Below are 15,509 nucleotides of genomic sequence, written 5' to 3' on the forward strand. Positions count from 1 at the left end.
TCATCTGGAACACCTACTTGTTCTCAGCTGCTGCTAATGATGCCACTGTCAGAGAGGCTAGAGCTGTCACAGTGTCCACCTCATCCCGATCGAGCTTCTGTGCTTCCAGGAAAGAGTACCCAACCTTGGAGGCAAAACGTTTGACCGATGTCCAGTATTTACCTGTAGAGAGAAACCACATCATTACTCAACATTATACAGCTTCCAGTATCCACTGACCACAAACACAGGAGTTTTACCTAAAGGGGTTGTGAAGGCTAAGCATATAAAAAAAAGACTCTGTAGCTAGAATAGAGATCACATGGTGATAAGATTTAGTACTGTACTCAGAGGTCATTACATAACCAGACAAGCCTAGCTAAGGTTTTCAGGGCCTGGGCACCACCTTGTGGACAAAATGGGTGTGGCTATGCAAATGAATGAGGGTGTGGTCCTGGGTGGAGCCAAATGTACAAATGCTGTTTAGATAGCCACATGCGCCCCGTTACCCCCTATAGATAGCGAGATGTCCACCTTGCTTTCAATAGCCAGATGTCTCACTCACTCCCTCTGCAGAGTGCGGATGTAACAGTAGAAGACTCACCACAGAAGAAGATGTTCCAGCGATTATGTCATCTTTCCTCTGCAGAGCGCCCAGCCTCCTCTCCTTGGTAACAGCGGCATCATGTGACAAGACCACCACTGTTACCAAGGAGACAATGCTGGCCATGCTGCAGAAGAGAGATGACATCATCGCTGGAACGTCAGAGCCGGTGAGTCCTTTGTAACATTTGCAGTCCCCTGCACAGGTGGAGGGAGAGAGAGAGAGAGAGAGCTGCAACCAGAGAGCCACCTCTGCGCCCTGAGAGTGTTGCGCCCAGGGACATGTGTCCCCTCTTGTCCCCTCCGCACACTACTGAAATGTACAGATGTTAGAGTTTCATTGCTTCAGCGCCATTAGAGCCCACTGGATGAGAAAATCTAGTGTCTATACAGCTATCTCATAGCATCTTTTAGCAATCTGTTACAAAAGAGTACATTATTCTTCCAACTGTGACTGCGATTTGATTGTCCATCACATATCGTCCACTTACCCATCATTTCCTGTCGTATCAGAACATAGTGAGAATTACTGAAAATGTTCATGAACTAGCAGTTCTTTTACTGCAATCATGTGCACACCTGTCATGGTATTTTTTTTATAATAATAGGAAGGCTAACCTGGACATCTCAAAGGAAAGATCTTGCTGAGGTTGCTGCAAAAGTGGAGTTTCTAAATTCACCCACCTTTCAACAAGCTTCACTGTGTTCTGATATGACCCACGTAAGAGGTGAAAACACTTGCCACGTAAGGCCCCGTTTCCATCTACATGATTTTAGCCATATTTAATAAATGCAATGCAATGCCATCCACGGGAACATCAGAAATTGCATAGATTGCACTGTCTGATGTTTCCATCCATGCACAGCGATTCACCACAGAATTGCACCACACTGTTGCATGCGTTTTGGGTCATTTACATTCTCCATCCATCCATTATGAATAGAATTGCAATTGCACCAGGGAAAATCGCACCGCTGTGCTTTGCGGCAGCCAACCGCATTGCCCGCAGCACTGGATGGAAACAAGGCCTAATGCTAGGTACACACCATACAGATTTACCTGCCAGATCGATTTCCATTATGTCCCAATTTCAATCGATTTTCCGATCCTTATTTCAATCAATTTTCGTTCAGTTCTATGAAAATCGATAAAAAAAAACGACAAAAAAAAAAACTATCTGAAAATTGAAAAATTGATTGAAAATCAGATTGGACATGTTGGAAGTGATCGATCTGGCAGGTAAATCTGCCAGAAAATTGTATGGTGTGTACCTAGCATAACAGTAGCAGGTTTTTTTTTCATTTAAAGAGAAACCGTAACCAAAAATTGAACTTTTTTCCCAATCAGTAGCTGATACCCCCTTTCCCATGAGAAATCTTTTCCTTTTCTCATACAGGGGGCTCTGTATGGCTGATATTGAGGTGAAACCCCTCCCACAGTGTGAAGTCAGTACCATGGTTCTGACATCACACTGTGGGAGCCTTGTTGCATTGTGGGAAATAACAGCTGTTCCCAACTGCCAAAAAAGCAAGCCGTATCTTTTTCCACTGACATCACCTGCCAGCAGTAAAAATGTCACCTTGTGATAAATGTCAGAATGTAAATCAGGGAGAGGAAAGATCTTACAATGGGCAAACACTGACTAAATCATTTATACATAATTATTGTAAAAATGAAGCACTTTTCATTACATTATTTTCACTGGAGTTCCTCTTTAATTGCCGTTCATGTATATGGGATCACTAATGTTTCTGTTGGTCTACGGCCTTAATAAATCAATTTTTTCAGTCCTTAGCAGAGTATTTCAAACAAGTCACATTAGTAACTGTGTCACAGGTGGGATCAGGGCTAAAGAGTCTGAGCAATTTTGGGGTACCTGGAGTCGGAGGTGTCATAAACTGAGGAGTCGGAGTTGGATTATTTTTGTACCCACTCCATAGCCCTGCAAGGACTGTGAAGTCGGAGTTGATGCAATTTTGGGGAATTGATGGTTTCATAAACTGAGGCGACACAGTTGAAATCGGATGATTTTTGTACCGACTCCACAGCCCTGGTTGGGATTCTTCCTTCTCTAAAGGAGGTGTCTTCCTGTAGTGTATATGGGACAGGAAGTCAAGGGAAGTCACACTCCTGGATACAATTAGTGAAAGTCTGATACAAGTTTTTGCTCTTCACTACAATATCCAACACAAACAAAAGTTTCATCTTCTACTTTCAGCACAGCATACTTTGCAGATAACTTCAACCCGCAAAGATCAGACATATTGGCAGCGTGGGGTATCTTTCCCATCTGTCACTCATGAAAAAAGTCATATTCATGGCCATCAGTCAGTCAATGTTTAAGCATACAAAGGTACAGGGATTTCTGGTTGTGTTATATTATAACAGAAAAGATATCCAAGCAGCAGACCCCATACTTGTGTGATTCTAACCATAGCTGCATATAGAAGTACAATGCAGACTTTAATGAGTTTCATAAGCCAGCGTGCTTAACAGCACAGCTATAGCATATAAAAGACAACCATAACATCCAGATCATCCTTGCCTCCAGGGTGATCACTGAGGGAGGGGAGGGGTGCGGTCTGGGTACTTATAGACTTGTGCTGAAAAGCATTCAGCAGCTTGGGCCAAATTGGCTACCTCAGACATAGTTTAAATGCGACTCTAGCTGCCGATTTCTCATTAAATTCTGGTATTAATTGAAATGAAATCTCAGAAGCATTTGCGACTGATTTATTACATGGGGGAGCTTTGTGACAAGTACTTTGAAGTTATGTCTTCCAGATTTGTGTGAAGGAAAGTTCTGTGTACTCCCCAGCTGCAAGTTCTTGCCACGCATTACAGTACAGAGCACTGCGTGGCAAACAGCTTTCACTGACAGAGGTGCGTCCTCTTCCAGACACCAGATACCACCCACAGGCCAACACAAGACTTACTCTGGACTTGGATAACAGTCTCTAGTGACCGCACAGCGTTGGGGTTGGGCCTCTGCCTCAGCGTCTCTTCAGGGAGGGGATCCAGCTGGAAATGAAGGGAGGACAGTTTAGGGGTTGAGCATAATAAAATACGACCATCAGGAGATAATAAACATATCTTCACTCGGGACCTCATATTTTTGTAATACCCGGTTAAAGGCATACGCGTCAATAACACAAGGCTCTATTTATAACAGTATGTGGAAGGTTTAACGGTGTGATCCAAAGCAAACCAGATTCTAGTTGCTTCTTCTACAGATTTCAATGTGGAGCATACCAATCGCTATGGATAATACACACATTTCTTGTTTCAGATACAAGTTATGAAGTACACAAGTGATTCTATATAAAGTTACGGTAAACACCATGAAGTCACTGGGACATTCGTAACAAAAATGAAGCTGATTGACTCGCCCTTCTGAATGAGTCTGGAGATAAGAGAAATACATGGTTTAAAGAAGGGTCGGTTCCCATGGACCAAGCCTGAGTGGATAGTGCTTTGAATGCACTGTTCCCGCTCTGGGGGTTTATTGAAGTGTTCAAAACATGGAAATGTGATTGACAACATATTGCCAGCCAATAGCCAACAGCATCTGCTGCATGTTGTGAAAGGACATTATATCAAGAGTAAAATTCATCGTAAATGTACTTATCCTTGCTACAGAGTATGTATTCACATAATTCAGATAAGGCCTGTCATCAACCTCACATGTTGTTCATGGTTTAAAACCTGTAGCCAGTTATTAAGCTAATATGTATAGTAATGGCCTGGCACTAAAAGTTACATATTTACATCAGTAGGGGTAAGCATCTGGATGATCCGGAGGCTTCCCCAATCCTCCGCCAACTGGGATTCTCTTCATCTTCGCAACCGTACTCCCCTCCGTGCATAAGCGTGGCCGCGCTGTGCAGGCCGTACTGTGTGGGTTTGCGCCTGCACAGTACCATGGAACCCCTTGTGCATGGAAAAAAAGACTGTGCACGAGTGGCTCCATGATGCAGCGCAGACACAGGCAGAACTTTGCACAGTACGGCCACTCTGTTACATGGAGAGGAGTGCAGCCGCAAGCAATCTTCAACTTTAATGTTGAAGTGTAGAGGGTCCCTGCATGGAGGAAGATCGGGGAAACCACTGGATTATCCAGAGGTCTATTTAGGTACTGTAGGTATCCAACTTTTTTTTTTTTTTTTAAAGGTTACAGGTACCCTTTAACTTTATGAATGAAGCCTGGAATTTACACTGGAAGCAGATTGTTTTCTGGGGAAGGCTTATAGTAGAGCACGGGCCTTCATTACACATACAGTAATTGTGAGGCACTTTGCTTACCTCATTGCCCAGTAAAGCGGATACACAGGCCTCAGAAGCATCACATATAGCTGTCAGGTCATGACCACCTTCCAAAGCCAGCACCACACGGCCTCCTGCTAAGCTCATCAGCTGGCGTGTCATGTAACCAAAACCTGAACACGGAAACAAGGCATCAGTTAGAGTCAGATTATAACATAAAACCCATCAGTAACACGTGAGAACTAATAGTCTCCTTTGTGCTTACACTTCGCTGTCACTTTGTATCCTCCAAGAGGAGCTGGGTGTCCTTCAGCTGCATCAAACCCAGCTGAGACCAAGACCATGTCCGGGGAGAACTGGTGAGCAATCGGCATCACCACCGTTCTGTAATGAGAACAGAGTTGGACAATGAATTAACAATTAAGGATGCTAATTTACTAACAATAATTGTTAAAGCACAGTAGCCCATATGCAATTAAATTTTTCTCTTGAGTTTTCTCCTAGGAGACCATTTTTCATCTTCTAGTTAAAATAACTATTCGGCACTCTGCAATTGAAAAAGTACCAAAAAGTAGCGGCAGTTGACAAAGTACAATCAAAATTATTTTGAGTATTTTCTTGCTTGTTGGTGACTTAAAAGACATTTTATTGATAAGTTTGAAAATATCACCTAGGAGTTTAACGCAGGAGAAGAAGTTACTTGCATATGGGCCAGTGTCTTTAAACCTCAGCTATAGGACTGTTTCATTTCGTGCCAAACTACAAAAGCATCATATCAGCAGCTTGTGCTTGTTTATTGGACCCTCTAGCCTGTGTACAAGGCGAAAGTCCCAATTGCTTCTGGTCATGTGACAAAAATTTCAAGACTATCTTTTTGTCTGCAGAAGCCTCATCTCACACAAAAGGTAACATTTGAGCACTCTGATTATTATACAGAGGATAGATTACATTTGCATAAAGAGTACATACAATTTAACCACTTCCTGCATTTAGGACAGCTATAAACGGCCTAACTTTAGTGTAAATAGGATGTTTATGTAACTCCGGCTATTCTGCTAAAGTGCATGTGCGGCACAGGAGTGGCACTTGCACAAGCATTTGTTATCTTCTTCAATTGTGGTCAATGTGTGCATCACTATACAAGCAAGTAAAATACTACACTATAATCCCAATTGCTGGCCACTCCCTTATTCCACATGGTCCTTTACATACAAGCAAGACACCTGTAGGAAATAACCCTTTGAAGACTGGAGGGAATGGGGCTAGTTGAATTCATCTAAAGCCACCATGTTCTCTGCTTACTATAGGTTTGCTGCATCCGAGGAAACGTATAAAGAAGGGATTTTAGCGAGTTTCTAAGTTCAGCGTTAAGGACGGTCAATGAAATGCTAATAATTCCCAGTGGATGTATATTCAGGCAGCTGCATTTGATTGGTCCATTGGTAAACTGCACACATGAATACCGACGTGGCATTACTAGATTCTCACTGGCCATACATAGCCAGCATTACTTAGTTTGGATGAAAAGCCAATCATCAGAAAGGTTCTCACGCAGCATCAGGTGATCTAATTATTATCGGCCAAAAATTGTGGAAAAAAAATTACTATGGAAACTAGCCCTGAATAGTGTTGGCGTTTGAATTTCGAACATTGTTCTGAATTCACCCGATCACTACACTTCAGAAGCAATCAGCATTAACCCTGCAAGCAGGATCAGGTGGAGTTCATTTACTTGCAGTTCATGGGGTGTATCAGGTGACTCTGATACTTCCTCCTTCCAAACCCAAAGGAGGAAGTATCAGAGAGACATGACGCGCTGAAGAGCGCATGTAAGTGAATACCCCCGATCCTGTCTGCAGGTTCAAAGCTGAATGGTGCCGAAGTGTGATGCTCCTAACGCTAGCCCTGAAAGTCTAAAAATGCTTTAGCCGATTTGGTAAGAACCAATGCCATTAAAGGAGTTGTGTAGGCAGAATATATATTTAAAACCGGTTTTAGAAGATCGGCATATTGTTAGCCAGAGACACATTCCGCCTCTTAGGCTGGTGTGATTTCATTATTAACATAACCAGCCATGTGTATAGCATTCTTTCAGGCTTCCTGGTATTAGTGAGGTGTGGGCGGCCTACAAATAGCCACATACAGAGGAGTAGATCTGAAAGCGGAGATTACATACAGTCTGTTTATTCTCATTTTCCACCTATTTCCGTACTCCTGACTCATTTGTGCTTAAGCCAGAGCTGGGACAAGGTCCTTCAGCACCCAAGGCTGAGACACCAAAGTGCGCCCCTCCATCCCTCCCCCCCAGCCGCCACACACTGATTGCTACTAGACTAAGAGGCGCCCCAGGGCCCCCAACCTCCCCAATACCTTAATCTCTAGTTATCTGACTTGCAGTCACTGCCATGTATCCCCTTTTCTTATTTCTTTCTGCTTCAAACACAATTGGGAATGACAACTGAATGAATTGTGCGCCCCTCCTACACTGCGCCCTGAGGCTGGAGCCTCTCCAGCCTCTGCCTCGGCCCGGCCCTGGCTTAAGCATTGACTTTTTATTGAACACTTGACGCACACTATCACTAATTCTATAGAGCTGTGCAGTCTTGAGACAAACTCATTCAGACCTCTAAATTGATTGCAGCCAACTGATAGACGGGATTTCTGTAAATGAAATCTGAAATGCTAACATGACTGTCTTTGCTGTATGCATGCGCCCGAGGCTGTTCTATCGCTGCTGAACCATAGCAGGTTTCCATGGCGCAATGGACAACAGCTTGACTTCAGCACCCATCTTGGCTAATCTGCTGATTACACAGATGCTTCTTCCCACTTGCTGATTGGCTGTCCCGGAGAGCTGACAATCTCCCAAGAAGCAACAAGACTTCATAAAAAGGCAGCAAAGAGGATAGAAGGATCCTGAGCAAAGCTGTGAGCGGAATCATGCTTACTTTGTGCAAAAACCCTATTTATAGAATGTCTTTCATGTAAAACTGAACCAGATGTAGAATAGAGGGAAGGGGGCTGCTGGGCAGGAAGAGGCAAGCTCATAATGTGGAAGAGAATTAAGACGCTACAGCAGTCACATCAAAAAATTCTATTTAACTCATTCACAACAGAGATGTATAGTGCGCAACATTCAGCAAGGATAGGATACAAGGTTTCTTATCAGAAAGGGTTTGTCATTTGTCAACTGAAAAATTGATACTTCGGGAGCTTTCAGAACCCATCGCCTAAGTTCTAGTTCCCCAAAGAACTCTGGTAGAAAGAGATCTTCACCACAGTTATGATGAGCCTGCCTTGGAGTGTCACAGAGCTGCAGCGAGGAGAGTCTCACAGCACCTATTTTATAACCTGAAAAATACAGTGGATAGAGTCCAGGAAGGGGCAATGGATCTCCTTGTACTGCCATGGTGTGCAAACCTTGGAACATGAGCACCAAGGCTTCACACCACCTGCTCTCGAAGGGTACAGGGATTAACTAAATTATTTAACTCTTGTTTCAGAGGAGTGTGTGAGAGTCAGGAATGGATATCTTGGATACTGTCCAAAGACGGGGTTTTAATAAAAAAACACAACATGTTGTTCTTTAAAAAGCAGAGTGAGGAAAGGTGAAACTAGAGCACCAAGTAACCTGATCCCAGCTGTTGTTTGCCAGTGCCCGTTAGAAATCTAAAATAACCTTTTATTGTCTGTTGTGGAAAACTGGCCTACATTTTGTTTGTCTCTATAAAAACAAATCCGTTCCTTTTTAATCAACCAGCTAACCTCAATTTCTAGGTTTTTTTTGTGGAAACTCCACTCTCCATATATTGCATAGTTATAAAGCATTCATAAACACCAACCTATAACTTTACCTTGCTTCCATCTACAATGCTTTGATTTTTCGCCAAATGTGAAGATGAAAAGATGGTAAAAAAAGATGACTCATAGCAAAAAGAAAAGCCAATCAAACAGATTTGACTTTCTTTAAATCAGTGATAAAACCCAGGGGGGGGGGGGGGGCGCTTGGATTTCCCTCCATTGTGCTATTGTCACTCCAATTAAAGTGTGTGGCCCACCTACACTTCTCCTTGATCATACTCCCGTAGCCGTGAGCATTTTGCGCCTGCACAATCCAGGAGGTGTGGCCTGGACAGCAGTGAGCAACCCAAGTGGATTGCTCACCACGGTGCATGCATTTTTTTTTCACAGTTCAGGTGTGCTTTAAGAATAAATAAAAGTGATTGGCTGGATCAAGTCAGGTCAGGCAGTTTATGAACAGCTGTAGGGGCAAGGTGCTGTCATGTGGCAGCTGTGGTGATAAAGATAGAAAACCAGCAATACTGTCCACCTTCTCTATTTATAAAGCAGTGATAAATAGAAAAGTTGCAAAAAACTCCAATAAGAGGTAAAACGATTTACAATGGCTGCGGACTGGTGTTGTTGCTGGTATCACAAAGTGTATGCAGGTTTTATTGTTCCACTCTAAGTTATGCATCCATAAAGCCCCACAATTGTGAAAATAACCCAAATACAGACTCTGAGCACTCTGACTTATAGCTCTGCTCCACCCCTTTCTGCTCCTCAGAGGCCAATAAGCATAGCATGATTGCCAATGGAGGTGCTGTCACTAGTCTATGGATGACAATAAGGAAGGGAAGCCAAAGAGGCTGACAGTACAGCTATGCACAATGTCACCATACTAGCTGCCAGGTGAATCTGGATCGCACAGATCTTCACCATTACAAGACAGAGTGAGCTGAGAAGGAAACTAGAAACAGGTTCAGCAAAGCAGAAAGAGGACCAGGTGGACTGGTGCTGGTAGTGAAGAGTGCTGTCCCTAAAATGGCCTGTATATGCCATACAGTGCCCGGCAACGGGCTGCATGCTATGGTCTCAACAAACAGGTTAATTTAGAGTCACTCCAAGCAGTGAACTCACTCGATTAGTACATTCCATGCATATAAAATCAACACTTAAAGCAAATCTGTCATAAACCTGGGCAACAGAAACTGAGTATATAATGAGAACGTCTACAATCAGAGATTACATGTTCTGGAAACTGCATATGAAAAAGATCAGCAGATTTAGAAATGTACGCTGCTGTAGAAAACAAGCATGTTTTAACATGAAATTCTCCTATAAGGTTTCCTATTATCTTTACAGCAAATCTGTATCATATGTGACTCCTATGCAATTCACTTTTTCTCCTGCGTTTCTCCTAGGAGATAATTTCTTATTTTCTCTTTAATCAGCACCTTTAATCAGCACTTTGCTGATTAAAAAAAAAAAACACCAAAAAGTAGATGAAAGGGTACTAGAGAAATTATTTTGAGTATTTTCTAGTTAGCTGGTGGTTTAAAACTTCTAAAAAATATCACCTAGTAGAAAAGCCAAGAGAAAAAGTTATGGCAATTGCATATGGGCGAGTACTAGCTTATACTGAATTCACTTCTCCTCGGTTTTCCCCTAGGAGATCATTTTTTATCTTTTCTTTAAAATAAAACTTTTCAGCACTTTGCAATTGAAAAAGTATGAAAAAGTAGGTGAGAAAAGTTCTATCAAAGTTATGTTGAGTATTTTCTTTTGTGCTTACGGTTTAAAATGTATTTAATTAATAATTTGTGAAATATCACCTAGGAGAAAACGTGAATTGCATGTGTCTGCTAAGGGTAAAGTTGTATAGTACACAAACATTACAGAGAGCTGACAGGATCCAACATTATTCTGTGCCTCTTAGCATGGGAGGATAACAGCCGTACCCCTCCACCCACCTGACTGAACCGCTCTACAGTGGCTTATACTGTAATAATGGCAGTATTTGTATAGCGCCTTTCTCTTGTCGGACTCAAAGCTCTTGCGAGGCAGCCACTAGAGCGCACTCAGTAGGTAGTAGCAGTGTTAAGGAGACTTGCCCAAGAAACTCCTTACTGAATAGGTGCTGGCTTACTGAACAGGCAGAGCCGAGATTTGAACCCAGGTCTCCTGTGTCAGAGGCAGAGCCCTTAACCATTACACTATCCAGCCACTGTAGTTGTGTGCAGGGCTGTGGAGTCGGAGTCGTGGAGTCGGAGTTGGGGAAAAATGCACCCACTTCGACTCCTAATGAATTTAAACTGTAATTAAAATAGAAAATATGATAACATTTTCTATTTCTCAGATAATAGTCATCATAAATAATTTATATACACAGTAATAGCTGTGCTTAGTGCACAAAAATGAAATAAACCAATCAAAATTAGTTACTTGTGCTGCTTCAATAAATAGTTTTAGTCTATGACTAAAGGGAATAAATATGGCAGTCTACATATCCTTCAGTTAACGGCCAACGCTTAGGAATTTTAAAAGTCAATAGACAAATTTCATGTTACATACTTTCAATCAACGAGATTGTAATATGCAAATTAGAGGAGTCAGAGTCGAGTAGTCGGAGTCGAAGGAATCCTAAACTGAGGAGTCAGAGTCGGAGGATTTTTGTACCGACTCCACAGCCCTGGTTGTGTGGGTGAAAATGAGGGTGTAGCCACATTTGACAAAATTTCACCTACCCCCCTTATTTGAACCTAGCCTCTTAAAGTGAACCCGAGGTGGGTTCTAAGAATCCTAATAGCAGACAGAGGCTGGCTGTGCATAGAATCACCAGCCTCTGTTGCTATATATTGTCCCTCCAGGGCCCACCTGCACTCTGCTCTGCCCCCCCATAAATCACAGCCGCGCTGTAGACACGCAGCGTGTCACCAGCCGACTGTTTACAATTGCCTATCAATCTCTGCAGCTCCCCCGCCTCCTCCATAGCTCCGGTCCCCGCTCGCGTCCCTTCCCTCCCCGCTGATTGGAGGGAAGGGATGCGGGCGGGGACCGGAGCTAAGGAGGAGGCGGGGGAGCGGCGGAGATTGATAGGCAATTGTAAACAGTTAGCTGGTGACACGCTGCGTGTCGACAGCGCGGCTGTTATTTATGGGGGCAGAGCAGAGCGCAGGGGGCCCTGGAGGGACGATATATAGCAACAGAGGCTGGTGATTATATGTACAGCCAGCTTCTGTCTGCTATTAGGATTCTTAAAACCCACCTCGGGTTCTCTTTAAGAGTTACGCCTTGTGCACCCTTTCAATTATGATTGGCCAATCACACTGATACATTTTACCACCTCCATGTACTACGAGGGTCCACAGATATTGAATATCATGATCAAATTGTGTAGCTAAAACACTCATACTACATGGAGATGGTAGAATTCACCAATGTTTGGCCAATCATAATTGAAAATGTGTACCAGGCTTTAGATGTGAGGCAACACCCTTGTTCCACCCACATGACTACAAGGAAGCCTCTGCTCCAATGTAGAGCTGGTGTATGGTCATGCGGGCAGTCAGGTGGGAATGGCCATGGTCACTTCCCTGGTCAAAAGGATTGGTCAGAGCTTTTTTAAGTGAACATACTCCCTTTATACTTATTTTTTCTCAAAATGAGCACATTAGGGAGGATGGCAGGGCTATACAAAAAACAACCTTACCCATGCACTAGGTGGCCACTTGAGGAAGACGGCCAACGAGAGTGGACAGAGTAATGTTCTCTCTGATTGGGGCCCAGAGCCGATGAGTTTTCGCCATAGGCTATAAGGAAAAGCATCTGTTCTCCCGGAAAACTTGTGTTCCGCTTACCTCAATAGATCCATTGCAGACTGACAAGTGTGAATGGATCCCATTACTGCGCCTGCACAAGAGAGCGTGCTCGCGCAGGTACAGTACGGAGCCGAGCACTCGGGCTCCCGAAGACTTTCAAAGCCTCCTTTGGTGGCAATATTGGACCAATTTGGTTGAATACTGCTACCGGGGGAGCCAGCGCTGGACCGTGGGATACATGAGAGGAGCGGGAAGGCTCTATAGGACCCAGAGCCTTCCCTCTCTCTATAGGTAAGTATCTGATTCATTTTTTTTTTATTATTAAGATTCCCATTCACTTTAAACAATACCAGTTGCCTGGCAGTTCTGCTGATCTTTCTGGTCAGTAGGATCTAAAACATTTGTCATACACATCTCATCTGCATATGCATGTTCAGGGTCTATGGCTTAAAGTATTAGAGGCAAAGGATCAGCAGGACAGCCAGGCAACATGCATTATTTAAAAGGAAACAAACATGTCAGCCTCCATATCCCTCTCACCTCGGGTTCCCTTTAAAGTGAATGGGAATCGCATTTTAAAAAAAAAGAAGCAAATACTTACCTAAGGAGAGGGAAGGCTCTGGGTCGTATAGAGCCTTCCGTCTCCTCTCTCGGTGCTCTCTATCCTGTGCTGGCTTCCCCCCCCCCCCCCCCCCGTTTCAATCCCCCGCCGAAAGGGTATTTGGAAGTCTTCGGGAGCCGTGTCCTCCCGAAGACGTGCGGCTCCATACTGCACAGGCGTGAGCGTGCAAGAGAGCGTGCTTGCGCAGGCGCAGTACAGGGCCGCCCTTCTTCAGAAGCACTCGGGGTCCCTGAAGACTTCTGAAGCCTCCTTCTGCCGGATAAAGCAGTATTTGACTAATTTAGTCAAATACTGATACCGGGCGAGCCAGCACTGGAACCAAGGGACCAGGAGAGGAACGGGAAGGCTCTATAGGACCCAGAGCCTTCCCTCTCCTTGGATAAGTATCTATCTCTCATTTTTTTAAACGCGGTTCCCATTCACTTTAAGGGCTCAAATCACTCTATTTTCACTTTAACTTTGCCAACCTGCATCTCTCAGTGTTTTAAAAAACAAATTTCACAGGAGGTATTTTATTTCTTTTTTTTCCAATAGGCTCAGTTTCTATTGCACAGGTTTGACCAATATGCTTTAAATAATGGCACCGCGGAGGTACATATATATTGGCACCATGGAGGTATATATATGCATTGGATGCATGAGGTAAATGATACAGTGTGTGCTCTGTGTACAACTGCACGCTGGTGCCTGGAACAGGGGAAGGGGTGTTGGACTGGTGCAGCCTTTCATGTGGTGCCTGTCTTGTGTATACAGCTGCATTACTGGGAGAAGGCTGCACTGATAGTCCCCAAATAATACCTGTAACTGTGGACACCCAGAGGGCTTCAGTCCCCAGCTCTCCTCATCCGGCACATTCCACCAGCACTAATAATGCACTACAAGGTCAGAAAAGACAGAAACGGAAAGGAGTAAAAAGTGGGAGCAGAGAAGAGGAGTTTGGAAACCATGAAAAATCAGGAATAGGCAAGGATAGGGATAGGGCATAGGAGGTCACTAATAGGCTTACCTGAAAGCTGCAAGATACTCTGCATCACCCATAGGAGGATCCAGACCGCCGGCCCAGGCAACATTAACATTGAAGCCTTCGCCATTGTTGGCACCAACCTATGGAAAAGCGCATGAGGCACAATAAATAAATGTAAAAGGAAGGGAAGAGTTCAAAAAATACATTCAAATCCAACAAAACGCTATTCAGCCCTTATATTTGTAATACTCAATACCACGTTTTTACAGAAACTAAGGCTAACTAGCCAACAATCAACTAAAGCGTAATATATGCAAGGGCAGCACAGTGGCTTTGGCTAAACCTACAAATGTGGATAGTGCCCTGGGTGGGATATGAACCTGGGGACCCATCACTGCAAGGCGACAATGCTAACCACTACGCGGTAGTTAGCACTCTCGCCTTGCAGTGATGGGTCCCCGGTTCGTATCCCACCCAGGCCACTATCCACGTTTGTAGGTTTAGCCAAAGCTGCTAGTTTATCATTTACCAGCTGCCATTTAACAGATTTACATGCAATAGTTTGATTGGCTAAATTTCTCCTACACTATGAGAGTAGGAACACACTAAGCAGAATCGCATATGCGTTTTCCATAGCACATAGTGGAAACCGTATATGTGATTCTGCCTAGTGTGTTCCTACCCTAATCCTACACTGATCAGCTGTATGCAATAATCCTGCACCAATTGGCTGCATAGAATAACCCAGCACTGACTGGCTACATGCAATAAACTTGAACCAATTAGCTGCCTGCAATAATCATAAACCCTTTGCATGCAACAATCCTGCACCAGTTTGCTACATGCAGTAACCCTGCACTGACTACATGCATACTATAATCTTACACTGACCAGCTGTATGCAATAATCCTGCATAGAATAACACAGCATGGATTGGCTGCGTGCAATAACCTGGCACTGACTGGTTGTATGCAATAACTATATTTATTGGCTGCATGCAATAATACTTCACTGAGTGGTCACATGCAATAACCCTACACTGACCAGCTGCATGCAATATTCCTGCAACTGGTCACATGCAATATCCCTGCACTGACAGGCTGCATACAGGTAGTCCCCGGTTAATGAACGAGATAGGGACTGTAGGTTCGTTCTTAACCTGAATCTGTTAAGTCGGAGCATTGTGCCATCTCTGTCCCCTGTACCTCCTCTGTGCCCATCTGTGACTCTAGTGTCCACCTCTGCCCTTTATACAAGTTTAAAGGACAACTGTAGTGAGACTGATATGGAGGCTGCCATATTTATTGCCTTTTAAACAATGCCAGTTACCTGGCTGTCCTGCTGATCCTCTGCCTCTAATACTTTTAGCCATAGCCCCCGAACAAGCATGCAGCAGATCAGGTGTTTCTGACATTGTCAGATCGAACAAGATTAGCTGCATGCTTGTTTCTGGTGTTATTCAGACACTACTGCATT

General features: G+C 43.8%; 1 protein-coding gene and 1 long non-coding RNA gene across 8 annotated transcripts in view; one reads left to right on the top strand and one right to left on the bottom strand.

The window, feature by feature from the left end:
• HDAC7 (histone deacetylase 7) overlaps positions 1-15,509 on the bottom strand; it is a 462,051-nt gene that overhangs the window by 10,300 nt on the left and 436,242 nt on the right. For 6 of the 7 annotated variants that reach the window (XM_068267312.1, XM_068267314.1, XM_068267311.1 and 3 more), the window contains 5 exons: positions 14,076-14,173; positions 5,112-5,230; positions 4,886-5,019; positions 3,520-3,604; positions 18-162 (listed from right to left, as the gene is read on the bottom strand). In XM_068267312.1, coding sequence (XP_068123413.1) covers positions 18-162; positions 3,520-3,604; positions 4,886-5,019; positions 5,112-5,230; positions 14,076-14,173 — 581 coding nt within the window. Of the gene's footprint in view, positions 1-17; positions 163-3,519; positions 3,605-4,885; positions 5,020-5,111; positions 5,231-13,867; positions 13,945-14,075; positions 14,174-15,509 lie in introns of those variants that run through there. The other variant, XM_068267318.1, reaches the window with a different exon arrangement.
• On the top strand, positions 677-4,206 carry LOC137545745 (uncharacterized). Its single transcript, XR_011026089.1, has 2 exons — positions 677-752; positions 3,873-4,206. It is a non-coding gene; the product is annotated as an uncharacterized lncRNA (long non-coding RNA).

This window comes from Hyperolius riggenbachi, chromosome 2, assembly GCF_040937935.1.
Source record: "Hyperolius riggenbachi isolate aHypRig1 chromosome 2, aHypRig1.pri, whole genome shotgun sequence".
NCBI classification, from domain to species: Eukaryota; Metazoa; Chordata; class Amphibia; order Anura; family Hyperoliidae; genus Hyperolius; species Hyperolius riggenbachi.